This window comes from Melopsittacus undulatus, chromosome 3 (assembly GCF_012275295.1).
Source record: "Melopsittacus undulatus isolate bMelUnd1 chromosome 3, bMelUnd1.mat.Z, whole genome shotgun sequence".
Taxonomy (NCBI): domain Eukaryota; kingdom Metazoa; phylum Chordata; class Aves; order Psittaciformes; family Psittaculidae; genus Melopsittacus; species Melopsittacus undulatus.
Window position 1 is genome coordinate 72,563,336 of NC_047529.1, and position 14,594 is coordinate 72,577,929.

At 38.6% G+C, this 14,594-nt stretch overlaps 1 protein-coding gene across 2 annotated transcripts; it reads right to left on the minus strand.

Moving 5' to 3' along the window:
- Positions 1–947: 947 nt before the first annotated feature.
- On the minus strand, positions 948–11,352 carry MTFR2 (mitochondrial fission regulator 2). Of its 2 annotated transcripts, none has more exons than XM_031054113.2 (8): positions 11,135–11,352; positions 10,383–10,514; positions 9,891–9,995; positions 9,566–9,690; positions 7,351–7,571; positions 5,930–6,227; positions 3,354–3,540; positions 948–1,817 (listed from the first exon to the last, which is right to left on the minus strand). In XM_031054113.2, the coding sequence occupies exons 1-8, from the start codon at positions 11,195–11,197 to the stop codon at positions 1,719–1,721; spliced, it is 1,230 nt and encodes a 409-aa protein (XP_030909973.2). In that variant the 5' UTR covers positions 11,198–11,352; the 3' UTR covers positions 948–1,718. The 2 variants fall into 2 exon arrangements, with proteins under 2 accessions (XP_030909973.2, XP_005154815.2); XM_005154758.3 differs by having other exon boundaries at positions 5,930–6,230; positions 11,135–11,351.
- Between the last annotated feature and the right edge of the window lie 3,242 nt (positions 11,353–14,594).

Consider the following 14,594-nt stretch of genomic DNA (forward strand, 5'->3'; position numbering starts at 1 on the left):
GAGAAGAAACTGCTGGTCACATAAAGTAACTGGAGAGAAGACTACTGTATTCAGGGCTTTGCAGAGTAACTCATCTCACAGTAAGATTTTCACCTTCACTTTTGTCATTCACAACAGAACAGGCACAAACCCAAAGATCCCCTTAATCTCTGAATGCTGATATAACACAGGAGATAACTTGTTCCACCACTCACAATGCAAATATTGACCAAAGTTTTAAGCTATCCAGGACTCACCTGCCTTCCACGCCCTCTTCTGCAGGCACTGGATTCCCTTCATTGTTGCTCTCTGCTGCCATAGTGCATCAGGGATAACAGCAGCAGACAAAAGATGATGGGGAGCTTTGACAGAAAGGGGTAAGATTGCAAGTACAGGGTCAAGCTGACTATTCTTACAGATTTCATAGTAGATGTTAAGTTTAGGTAGAGGATGTGGTAAATATGTACTTCGAAAGTAAAAAGAAAGGGAAGGTCAAACTGCTACAGACTGAGAAGGTAATGGAAGAATGTGATAAGTACCAGTAATTACTAAATCCAGAAAAATATCCAGAGGACAATTTTAGAAGCATGAAACAGCAAGACACTTAAGCTCTAGTTTTAGTCAAAAGACAACTTAATAAACAGAATTACAGGATTTTCACCATCATGTCTTACATCTGTGCAAATAGGACTTGGGAGTAAGAGGAAATCCAGCTGCCAGTCTACTCTATGTGAGCAGGGAAGTAGAAGCTAGACAGGGACACATTCTGATAGTAGGGACACAGTCTGATTGGTAAGATTTTTGTTTTCTACATCAGGGTCATTAAAGGACAAAGTGAAGGCAGCTATTGTAAGCAGTGGATTGTAATAAACTTGTAAATAAAGGACTCCAAGTACTCTCACAGGAAAAATGTAAGTTCTGTTTTAATTTTAGAGAACAGTTTATTTAATAAGTTTTCTAATATGCTCAGTGCTTAAGATACAAAGTTAGTCTGCAACACAAAATGCCATTATCAAACACACCTATGACATAAAGGAAATTTTACTTCATAAACTCTTGTGAATAAACCAGACTAGATATGGAGAAGCCAAGGAGTGAGTTCATTTTATTTACATATGGAGTTTAGGCTGTTTGCTAGCAGATCTCTCTGCAAAGTCTTTATCTCAGAATACAACTCCCCCATATTATAGGCATTTGAGAGCCTACAGTTAACTTACATCACAGTTTCACAAACATAGAAGTTCTGCTGACCCCGAATAAATTAGAATACAGTTTACATATTGAGTATGGAGCTTCATAAGCAAACAGCAAAGAAAACTGAGGTAGCCAATTCTAAAGAAACAGTATTAGCTACCATTATATACAGTCAGTTAGATACAACACACCAACAAGGAGGTTACATTTATACTGGAGTGTAAACAGAGCACACCTCGGCTGCCACACCAATAATTACTTTTCTTTCACACACACTTCCTTTCTGCATTTCCCAGGTTTCAAACACACTGCTCCATAGCAATAAAACCCATCTTTTGGTTCTGTGCTTCTCATAAAAGCATCACATTCACAAGTTTGGCTGCTGGGAAACTAAGAAGGAAGAGAATTTAACAAACTCTGTGACACCCAAACTTCAGTAGCATAGGAGAGACATGTTCTAGAACACATTACAGCACCTTACAGCAGTTTCAAAGTAGAACTGCTACTTACACACAGTACGAAGTTTCCTCAGAAGTCTCCATCAATTAAATATGAGCTCCCACTTTCCACATTGGTACCTGTTTAAGTTCATCACTTCTTACAAGGCTAGATTTTGCATTTGACTTCAGACTGCAACATCCAACCTGGGGAGCAGGGATGGAGTTAAAACAAAATTATACCCAAGACAACTGAAGGAGGTGATGCTTACAACAAAGACATTTTGGAGGAATAGTTACACTTCTCTTAACATAAGGAAAATAAAATAGTAAGTAAATAGTAAAGTAAACATAATTAAAATAAAAAAGTAATAAAAAAAGTTGCTTTAAGTACTTTTATTCTTAAAAACACTCAAGGGTAAATTATTAGAGGCTTGAATACAAACTCATGAGATTATTCTGCTTGAACCAGAAAAAAAAACAAAACATCTTCCTGGATCTACTCCTGAATATGCTGGTCTTAAGCAGACTCTTCCAGGACTTCATAACTCAGCTCTGTTAGATCCTGGAATAAAAACTATTCCATAAACAAACTGATCCAGGATCAAACTGTGATCTTTGTATCTAGAATCGGGTATGTCAACTATGCAGCTGTCTGCAGCATCTAAATTACAAGCTTTGCTATTTTTAAGAAGTTTCTAATTTTTCCCTGCAGGGTGTCAACAGGGATAATAAGACTATACCAGAGGTGTTCACTCACTACAGTCTGTAAAATGAATGCTACATTTTGCTTGTGAAATCCTAGTGGCAGCTGAAATTGAAAATATACACAAATCATTGTAGCTAGAGAAACACGCACCTTCGTTTTCCTTTAAGTTTTCAGCCAAGCAGGTAGCAACGCATATAAGCGGCAGCCTTCAAAGAATGTCTGGATTTCCATGACACATTTTGTATTATTATTTCCCTCCATTAGGCTTACAAATGCCCCAGCCCAAATCTTCACTTCAGTTTTAAGATAAAAAGATAGAATTGCTAAGCAGGGAGACAGAATTTAAGTTACTGACACATCTAAGCAGTTCTGAGGTTTGGGGAAGTCTAACAAATAACCAATGATGCTGGACTGTGTAAGTTAAAGTAGCTTGCACAGGCTGCTCTACAGAAACCAGCGCTCAGAATCACCTTTGTCCAATGGCTCCATCTAGAAGACATTTCCTGTTCGTAAGCAACCTGTATTTTGCATAGGCTTTGCAACAGCATTCAGAATCATATCTACTTCTGGATAAAGATGCAAGCTGTGTGAAAATGATGCTACCTCAGAGAAAAATTACACCCAATTCTTTTATTTTTATTTTTAACATAGCATGTGTTAGTCCCTCTCTGTACCTTCTTAGCATTTTTATTTGTAAAATCAGTCAATAAATAGTGTTACTAACTAGACACAGAGTTTCTATGCATGGGTACCTGCCAGTTACCATCAAGCGTCCACAGTTCAATCAACATGAAGTCAGTCTTGTAAGTCTTTCCTCTTGGCACATCTAGAAGTATATTTACCAGTCTAAATTCAGCCAAAATAATCAATCATTGAGATTCTCTGCCTTGATTATGTCTGAAAAAAGCAACTACCTAGGCTGGTGGCTTAAAAACATTGTAGTGAAGTTGTAGACATGTGAAAACCCTGTAACTATGCACAAAACCAGCAGTCACTTCAAGAATATAAAAATATATTCTTATATAAACACATACCAGTGGGATCTCTGGACTAGAAAGTGGGGAGCTGTCAAAAGACCGATTTTCCTTGTCCAGGGAATCATCATCATCATCATCTTTATGTGCAAATTTCTGCTTCAGTGCACGAGTTAGTAGATCAACTGGATCCCAATCTGAACTTGGTCTCCTTTTGGGTCTAGACAGAGGAGTGCCTCCAGGGGACCTACAAAATATAAGAAAGAAAATTATTGTCTCCTGCCCCTAATCCTATGCAGCAATGCATCAAAACAAAATATTTAAATATTGCAAATAAATAGCAAAAAAAAAAAAAAGGCTCAAATTGTGCAATTTTCACAGCAGGTCTCATTTGTAAGTTATATTACAGTATGTTAGTGGGAATCTCCCACATCAAAATTGTGTTCACAATAGCTATGATATATGTTAGTGGGAGATTCAGCTATGATATCACAGCCATTGTGAACACAATCTTGATTAAAGTTCAGAACAGTGTGCCTTTCCATGGTCTTACAAGAAAGAACAAACTTATAAAATTCCTCCGAGCAACTGTATTTAAAGAAAACAAATGCTTTGTTTAAGTCAAGTATGTAGCCAAGCGACCATAAAGCCTCATTTATAAAACACACTTAAGTATAATTATAAAAGAAAAAAAAATCATATTTGGCACAAAGGCTTCAAAGACAGTTTTTTCCCTCCAAGTGAGCACCTGAGCATCCATATATTAAAATTGTATAGGCAGAAATTAAAAAGTAGAGTTTACACTTTAATTTAGAAATTGTTTATATCAACTTCAAAATCAAAACACAGCAGAGAGATAGAAGATCAAAACAGCACCCACACGCCAAAATCTGATGTAAATGTGGACTATTCATTAGGGACTGTAGTGATAGGACAAGGGGTAACGGGCTGAAACTTTAACAGCAGAGGTTTAGATTGGATATAAGGAAGAAATTCTTTACTGTCAAGGTGGTGAGGCACTGGAATGGGTTGCCCAGGGAGGTTGTGAATGCTCCATCCCTGGTGACATGGTTTAGTGTGAGGTGTCCCTGCCCATGGCAGGGGTGTTGGAATTAGATGAACTTAAGGTCCTTTCCAACCCTAACTATTCTATGATTCTATGAAATTAGCGATTAGCTCAAGAAAATAAATCATAGAAAAGCTTCCTAACCATTAAAGTATTCGAAAAAAAATTTAGAGGTATTCAGACATCTGCTTGTAAAGCACTATCTCCAGGCCAATGAATTGCACCTATTAATGCCAGACTGACAGCACTGAGTTCGAAAGTCTGGCAGTTACAGTAGATGCCATTTCACATGAAACCTGAAAGGACTGAGTTTACCCTTGCTATAAAATCAAGCTGTCAGAGAACTTGCCCAACATGTAAGCTGGTACTTGGGTGGTAGAAATTGGAATCTTCAGGCTCTCAACTTCTGAGAACAGGTCTTCCCTCTGCAATGCACACACTGAACTACTGTTAGGCTGCTGCCTGAAAGATCATAGCAATTTTGATCATTGTTACTCCCTCTAACAATATAAATACATCATATAGTTATGTTCTACCTTCAAAATACAGGTAGGTGCCTAAATCCAGAAAGCACTTTGGAGGTATACCTACCACTTCCAATTAATTATGCACCTGCTCAACATGACAGTTGTTAAAACTGTCAACCTTAACATTTCACTTTCTTCACTCACTGTACATGGAATTATAGTGCACTTTATATTTCCTTTATTTACTGTGAAAATATTAACAAAAGTGTGAAGATGTGTTTTAAAGTTGCATATAGATAATTTCCCCAAGACTTGTGCTAGTTATTTTCAGGGATAAAGCTCAGAGTTAAGAAAATGGTGAAATAAGAATGCATTAAGCTTTGGTAAATTACATTCTCCCCACATGATGAGCTCCAAATGTTCATTATAGACTCTGTTGTTCTTACATAATTTTTCAACTAAAGAAGTTCAGAAAAAACATCTCAACTTTAGTTACACCTAGCATACTGACTTGAAAACGTATCTGTCTTTAATAATGCATTTTTGCAATATGTCAACTGTGCTTACAACCAAAACAATAGACCATTGAAAATATATATGATCCAACTGAACTACTGAAATACAAATTTACAAAACATTGTCAATAAAAGATACAGCATGTATTTTCTGTAACACTTCAAAGCCAGGGCCAGGATACTTTGGGTGCGCTAACAGTAGTTTTCCAGCATTCCCCAAGGATCTGTCCTTTCACGGTGAATCAAAAGAGTTTATTTGTTCAGATCCATATCCTGTGACTGTGTACATGACTTTGTAAGTGATTACACATATTGCAACATACCCACCACCCCCCCACACTAACCTGAGATTATACTAAAGCAGCAGACTCATTCTAAATGCTGTGATAGTCAGCATGTTTTAAATGCATCTAAAAGCCATGTCACAAGTATCTTATATTCCAAGCTGTGAACTTAGAAGTTGCCAATGTAAGTTTGTCAGCAGTACTGCTCATTAAATATTTCACACTGGTGTTCTCTGGTGCTATTTAAGCGCTGCAGTGCTGACATAGGCTTGGCTTACTCAGATCCATGTTCAATTCAACCTACCTCTCAGTAGCTCTCAGCTGAACTTTGTTGAGGTCTTTTAAAACATCCATCATACTAGGAATGTTCTTTGTCCTCTGGTGATCAGCACTCTCAGCTGCAGCTGGACCATGGTTTCTTGCAGCAAGACGTTTTTTTATAAGTTCAACTGCCGAATTACTAGCAGCAACACCAGATGGTACACCAGAAGGAAGTGGAGGAGGCGAGGGAATTACAAAGTGATTTTGAGAGACGGACAGTGGCGTAGAAGTCATGGCTGGCAGTGGGCAAGATTCATCTGGAGTGCTGGATGTTTTAAAGGCTTCTGGATGCAGTTATCAAAGAAAAATAGGGATTTTATTTTTAGTCAGTATACCCTCATAATTGACAATATTAAGCAACACCTAGGATGACTCAGTTTTCAGTAAAGCCAAGACAGCCCTCTCACAGCACTTTCTTACACACCTCATACATGATATCACAAAAGAATTATATTTAAAAGAACATTTTGTATTTCAAAACCAGATTCAGAATGCACGTAATAATAAATCTGAGGTATCTTGTGCTGCTCTGATCTTCTCCATTTGTGTCTTCAATCTAACCACCAGATAAAGCAGCAAAGCGGCCTACTACTACATACAATTCATTCTCAGCAGTCCGAAGGCTACAATAACCACATAAGGTAAAAGCAAAGAGAACCACAAGACACATGAAATAGACTACAATACTGAGTGCAATGGAGAAGAGACAGAAGACTTGCCAGCAGAACAGCTAACTGAGTCAGAGGTGATCAGTCAAAAGTAACTATCTCACACCAACCCAAGTATTTCAACAACCACAGTGGGGTTAGTGTGCAAATAAGACAATCAAGACTTCTAAGGGAAAAAAAAATAAAAAAATAAAAATAAAAAAATCACAAACCAGACATTCTTATTGGAGACCAACTTTGATATTCTAGTGACACATCTACTTGCAGCATTTGTTTTTGTTTTAACCTGAACCTGACTGACTCAGAATACTTTTTCTATCCATTATTCTGACAAGTTGGGAGAAACAGTACAAAACCCAAAAGGGGTAATAATAGTCTGTAACCGTTATAAACATTAATTGGTAGCCTATGAATAGTGTTGTTACTAAGCTCCCTCATAAACATGGGGGAGAGTACAAGGATAACTTAAAATCAACTGCATTGAAAACTGGCAAAGATACTACAAAATAGAAGGGGGTAGGGACAGCACCAAAAGCCAAAAAGAAAAGCAAAATACAGCGTTCTGAAAACTTAGTTGGTGTAACTAAATTTAGTTAGAAGTAGTTAGAAATTGGGATTGAGTTCTTCAGTTAGAATTAGAGATGTTCTCCATTAATACCATGACACAGCAAGCTGTGAACAGGCTCTCTAAAACAATGAAAGGAAAACTAGGTTGCTTCAAACCAGAAGGGCTTACGTGAATGGATGCTTCCCAATGTCTGTGCAGAAACAATTGCAGCAATCTGAGCACGAAGAAAGGTTAGCTCGTTTTCAAGTGCAGAAATTTTCTGGAGTGCTGCTCTATCAACAAGATCACCTTCTTGTGTACTGTTTTTTGGAATATTTTGTATTGAATCTACAGATGGACATTGGTGACAATGACCTGTACTGCCTTTTCTTTTCCTCCACAACTCAGTCCTAGAAAGCAACAAAAGACAGTTTCAAAAGGTTCAGCCAACACAGGGAATCCCAAAATTTACTCAGTCTGTTAAAGCAGTTTATCATTCAGCAAGCTATAAGTTTGCAAACTAAGAAAACTTCACACTTCTAACTACTCATAAGCTTAAAAATATTTTAAAGTCTCCCTCTGCTCAAGTACAGTGCAGTTCCTTAGAAAGTCATCATATCAGTATCAGATATCAGCAACAGACCATACATCATAAAGACATACTGTAGGAGTGAGCTGTTATTATTCAATAACTATTTGACACCATCAAGGTGTCTCTCCCTCCTCCCTACCTGAAATAGTAGATATGAGAGGCAGAAAAGTCAAATAATAATACTGATCTTTTAATTAGGCTTCACAAATTTTAGTCATTTATCAAACTGTGCAAGATGAACACAGCAAGCAGCAAAGAAGCTAAAATCTTACAGAAAGATATTGGAGAAGAATGAATTTTAATATAGAATAGGAACCTCATCATCTGTAAGCTACATATTAACACAGACTGTGTTAGAAAATTGTGCTAGAAGTCTCAGGTTTTAATTTTAAAAACAGTTTCGAGTCTGTGCCTTCAGAAATAACTTCAAAAAGAACTTTAAAATATCAAATGAGTGTAAACAAAAACTACCAGAATTTCATTACAAAACGAAGAAATAAATTAATTTATTCAAGATGCATTAACTTTTTATTGAAAACAAACTAGACTTTTCCCCTTATATTAGTCATTCTTTTAGCTTAAATCAGACCTGCAGCATCATTTTCTGATTTGCCCAAACCCCTTGCTATTCACATTGGCTCAGAAGGGTAAGGTATCAATTGGAGTACTTGTTCTCAAAAAACATCCCACAGAGCTAGGAAAGGAGAAGGAAGAAGGAATAGAAACAACAAAAGAATGAACTTTCATGGACCTATGGATCAGATCTGCTAAAAATCATCACAACAAGCAAGATATAATGGGTCACAGTTCCTTTTAACAATATTCCTACTCTTCCACTATTTTGCAGCTGTAGAAAAAAAGTAAAGCTTTTAACAGTAACATCTCAGGATCACAAGATGAAACACAACTTCATCAATACCTCTCTAATAAAATGGGTGTCATTTGAATTAATCAATTTCTTGTATTTTCATTACCTGCAAGCAGCACAAAGGTCACAAACATGCCAGTAAGAAGTTGAATTGCACTGTCTGATTCAAATGTAGCACAAGACAATACAATAGTCCAAATTTTAATCTTATTTCTGGCTCTCTGACTCATCCTCTGATTTTGAACAGATCCTTTAGAGGAACAGTAAAACAACTTTCTATGTCTTCTCTAGTGGGCGGGGGGGGAAGGGAAGACTTGTATACTATTTGTGTCTGCAGATTCCTAGATAATTGGTCATTTCATCGTACTAGTAATAATTTATAATTGTAAAACTATTCTCCTTTAGCACTCTTTAAAATCTAGAAAGGATCATATAAACTATATTCAAGGTAAATTTTTTAAATCAAGAAATTATGCTTTTCTTTCCAGCAACCATCATGTATAGCACTGTCGCAACCATAGGCAAAAAGAGACATTTCTTTTCTTCTTTTTGCCCTTTTATAAAGTTTATCAAAGTGATTGTAAACTAAAGGGATAAAAACATGAATAATCTTACCGTATGCTGCAATACCCAAATTTCATTACACTCCCTCTCTCGCTCTCAAAATACTTTGTGAGTATATATAAAATACCAATAACGCCTTTCTTTTTATTAGGAAAAGAAAAGAAGGGACACAATTTAGGAAATCTTCCATATAAGAATACTCTACATGGTAAGAATTTCCAGGTAAGCAGGAACTGATACCAGAAAAATGTAAAATTTCAGGGTTGGTTTAGCTGGAATCCTGGAAGGGCTAGGAAAGAAACAACTGGAACACCAACACAAACCCCAAAGAAGAGAAGACATAAGTTATTCCTATTACTCCTTTTTAGACTTTTACTTACCTAAGTCTCGTAAATGCCTGTCCCTCATCATTTGTCACCCACAAGACATCAGCAAGTGATGGAGCTACAGGAGGTGGAACAGTGCTTTGTTCATCATAATCCAATGGACCTGGATCCTGAACAAGCTAAAAACAAGTAAAAAATGTATGAAGAGAAACTGGATCCAGCACATACTGAAAATTCTGCCTCAGCAAAAGGAGTTAAACAGTGCTATAGGCATAAGGAATGCAACACAGTTACACAATCTAAAAAGAACAGGAAAACTATCAATTAAAACTCAGAAAATTTAAGCAGTTGAAGCATATGTATGAAATAAATTGCTTACTTGAAAATAAGGTCTTGGGTAAGGCTCTATGGAAAGAATCGTCCCAAGTCTACGGACAACACTTCGAGTAGATCCATATTCCTTCTTTTGGCAAACAGATATGACCTAAATATCAAAATACCTTTTAATGTAAGAAGTAAAATCAAATCCCTCAGTTCTTACAAAGTTATTAAATAATTTAATGTTAGATGTAATTAAAGATAATGCATTTAAGTTCACCTAACTTTTCAATGCTCCTCTCATGCATAAAGTCCAAAGAGGCCAATGCTGGTTTTAATAAACTGCTTCCAGAACACTGTCAAGATACAGCCTATACCCAGAGTATTTTAGAGTGGCACAAAGGCCACCAATGAACATAGCAGCTACATCATGTAACTAATAATATCCTGAGATAACTGACAAAAGTGCACGATTAAGTAATAATACGCATCTGTGTAAATCTTGGCAAATAAAAAAAAAAAAGAGTAAGGAAATTAAAGAAATTCAATGTACCTTGAGATGATACCTCCTCATGACTGCACATAACTGCTGGAAATGCCTTCTTGATGAGTCTGCTGAAGGAAGGCATGTTCTGATTGTACGACTGATGCTGCTGCCGAATACACGCATTTCCAAAAGTATGGCCTGTGGAAAGAAACAAGAATTCCTGACAGCAAAACCAGAAGATAACTGGGATAGCTCCCTCAAACTAGTATCCCTAGAGACACTTAAGCAGTTTCACATAAATAAATCAAGCATTTCCTCAGAACTACGATTGCAGCAGTGCTTCGCTATTGACATCCATCGGGAAAGAACTGCCCATAAACTCACACTCTAACATCTGTTCCCGACACCGCATTAACCTTCTCTCAGCAATACCTTTCAGAGGTCTCTGACAACACAGGATTAACTGTTAATTTGGAATCGCTATGTAGCCTTTCATTTAAAATAGCAAAACCTGAACAGCTGATGTTACTGATCTTTTTTTCCCTCCTCTGTTCAGGCATTACTCGAATGGGTGCATCAGGGCAGTGACCACACGCAGTGCGGGCAGTCTGTCTAACCACACCAACCAAGCTCTCCCATGCCGACGGACCCAACCTCACACCAGAGCCGAGTCCGTCCTGCCGCAGGCGTGCGGCGGCCTGAGTTACCTTTCTTCCCCCTGGCCACAGTGGCTGAGGCCAGGACGCCCCGCAGTAGCGAGCTCCAGGCGTGGTGTGGCAGAAAGGAGTCCCCACTCCGAGCCCCAGCTTGGGCCTCACCTGGTCGGGAGGCCAGCCAAAGTACTCCAGCACTCGCCTTAGGAGACCCAGCACCAGCGCCATGGCCGCCGCTCCCGCTGCAAAACTGGAGGAAGAGGTCGCTGCTCCCCACAGGCAAGGATACCGCCCCAAGCGGCGGCTTGTCTCCGCCGCACTCCTCCCTTGCAACAGTAACCGGTACCCCCAGGCCAACAAGCAGCATACTAGACTCCGCAACCCAGCCGGGCTGGCAGCACCAACGGCGACTAGAGGGCGGGGCGAAAAGGAAACACGCCAATAGGAAGGAGGCAGTATTCGGAGCAGAGCCAATAAAGGACGAGGACGGCCGCGTTCGCGGTGCGTGTCGGGAGAAGAGCAGGTTTGAACGCCGCGGGGAGGGGGATTCCGCCTGCAGCATGCGTGTCTGTGGCTGGCTGCCCAGTGGGCTCTAGCCAGGCCCGTCAGCGTGCGCCGTTGTACTAGGGCATTTCCATGTGTCAGGCTGATGAGGAGTATCTTGCTCGAGGGACAACGCAGTTTAGCATGTGCAGCACATCAACAGCGTGGTGTAATTAGGAGCATCTTAATGAGCTAAACTGAAGTGTGACATTTTAGGTTCTCTATCTCTGAAGACTTTTAACTGCTTAATTCAGAGAACTAAATTTAACAAGGCAGAAGCAGAGCTTAAATGCCCAAAGTATCCTCAAAACACTGTGTGACAGCATACTGAGCTCATGTCAAAGTAAGAAATCCATCTTTGGGTACTGTACTTGCTCTTTTGTCAAGACTTCTGCTGTTTTGCTTATGAAACTTGGAAAATATCAAGAAAGCCAGTAGTGTGACACAGTAAGACAATGCTTCTACTCAGAGAAGAAATGTAGGGATCTTTCTGCTCCAGCTATGCAGTTAGTGTTACCTGCTCATAATCATGAGTTCTCTCAAAGACCTAATCCTGTTGTTCCTAGCAGCACTAGTTTCACCAAAACTTTCCAGAAATAAACTGATTAGACAGTTTCTTTATTCAAATTTACAACGGTGTCTCAGCAACAATTCCCAAACAAACACAACCCTGGAACTGCAACACCTTGTTGCCTTTGCTTGTAGTCACTATTATCCACAGCTTGTTATGTGGATTGATTTTCAAAGACCAAACAAAAAGGAACAGTACTGGTAATAAAAGCTGTAGTAACAACATAAAGCTATTCTAGGGGACCAGGAGGGTTTAAACTTTAGGAGATGAAAGGCAGGACTTTTTTAACTGGTATTTTAAAAAACTGTACTGAGTACTTACTTGCCTTGGAAAAAAAAAAAAAAAGAAAAGCACTTTCTGCCCACTCCTACACCACCTTCTGCTCACTAAGGAAGGGAAACATTAGCACAATTGGATGGGAACAACTGGATATAGTTCCACTACAAAGTTGGGGAGAGGCAAGGTCTCAAAAGCAACCCAAAACTGAGGCAGTTCAGTTTGACTGCACCATTATCAGTAACAAGCTGCTTTGAAACTTGGCAAGCCAGCTGGGAACTCACACAAAAGCACTTCAAGTCACTGAGTAGGACTCTTGAGCAGCACAGATGTCTTGTGCCAGATCTCCTTAACAAAACGGTTTTGTTAAATGCAAGCTTTAAGAAAGCGGGGCAATTGGCATGGCACTTTAGGACTTAGCTTTGTAGCCTTTACCTCTGGAGGCAAATCAAAGCTTGGTAACTTCTCTGCTTTTGAAGCATCAGCACAGCAGAACTAATCCAGGAAAGCTTTTATCATACGTAGCTGCCCACCGTTACAGTAATGCTACTAATAGTTCCTGGGAAGGAAGAGGATATGAGATTTAATTCCAGTGCAGTCTAGACTAACAGTGTAGCTATTGTATTCTGGGGGGTTATCTTTTTTTTTTTTTTTTTGCTTGGGCTAGTGGAATGAATGTCTGATTTTGCCTGAACTGCACGGATGGCTTCAAACTGCTTAAGCACATCATACAGAGATGAAGTGGATTCAGAAGCTGCTTCACCACTGGAGAACACCGAGTCAGAACAAATTACTGAACTCAAAATATAGCCGAATATTTTATACCAGCAGAATGCCTTTTTTTTTTAGTCTTTCCTGCAGATCCATCAATTAAGAGTCTTTACCGTTCACAAGACAAAGGCAAAATGCACTGAACCTCCATTCACAAGTAGCACCAAACTTCAGCAGCACCAAACCGTGTTTTTTTCTTATCACAACAGTGAAAATTCATTATTCATGTGTAAGTAGTAAGTGCTGAAGCATTAGTTTTGGATTATAAAAAAATCTCAACTCCCACTTTGTTTCTTGTAGATCTCTTGACAGACTGCAACTTGCACCTTTGCTTAGATTATCTTAACTCAAGCAGTTTTTAAATGTATTTATGGCTGTCACCATGTGTTCTGTAATCAACAAATGACATTTTTATTGAACTGCACTGAAACTCAGGATAACAAAGATTTTTATGATCTAAGATACAGAGCAGTAAGTAAGATTAAATGCCATTGTCAAAGCAATCTCCGCCAGATTTCCTTGGACATTCGACTGCAGTGGAAAACTTGAATCTGCCTCATTGTGCTGGAACTGTATTGCCTTATGACAAACAGACCACAGCAATCCACCTTCAATTTGACCTAGATGATACAGATTATCTGTCCTAAGGTTATGATATTTCAAATGTATCTTGGTCCTCTCTGTCAAGTTTCAAACTGGTGTTAAATTTCACTTCATTAGGACAAACTTTGACACTGCTGCCAAGTTTGTTTTGTTCCTTTTCTGGCTTATTCTGATTTAACATACACAAAGCATGTGTGAGGTTTGCTAAATTCAAGGAATAAGTAGTTCTACTCTTCAAACATCTATTAAAAGATACAGTGTATGTGCAAAAGCAAGTTCTGCAACAACAGTAGTTTGCCTATAACTCCCAAAACATGACGCAGGAATGACCCTTTAGTAAGTACTACTGGAGGTCAAGTATTACTCCTATTTCCCTTTCTACACAGAGCTGGCAAACTAGTATGATGTGAAATAGTTTTCTCAACTACAGTTAGGATAAGTGACAGTAATACATTTTTCTACCCTCCAGTATTTAATTCGGATAGGGCAGCTGGTTAACTACTCTGTAACAGTAAAGCCCATAAGAAGGCATACATATATATATGTAATTAACACAAACACCTCTACCACAGGTTTTCCTCCCCACCTCCCCTCCCTTTTTTCAAGGACAGTATGCCATTCCAAGGGGCAAACTAAGAACAGTTAAACTTTTAACTCCATATAATATTAAGATTTGCTGTATCTATAGCAGACTGAGAAAGAGAAACGTTCTGGTAATTCAAGTGTGTTACTGTCATCCGTAACATTCTGTAGGTTAAAAGTGTGCCTATGACTAAACTAAGTTTGTGGGCTTGTTGCTTTTGTTTAAACAGCCAACCAACCAAAACAATTGTAGGTTTCTTCTGCACTTTGGCTACAAAA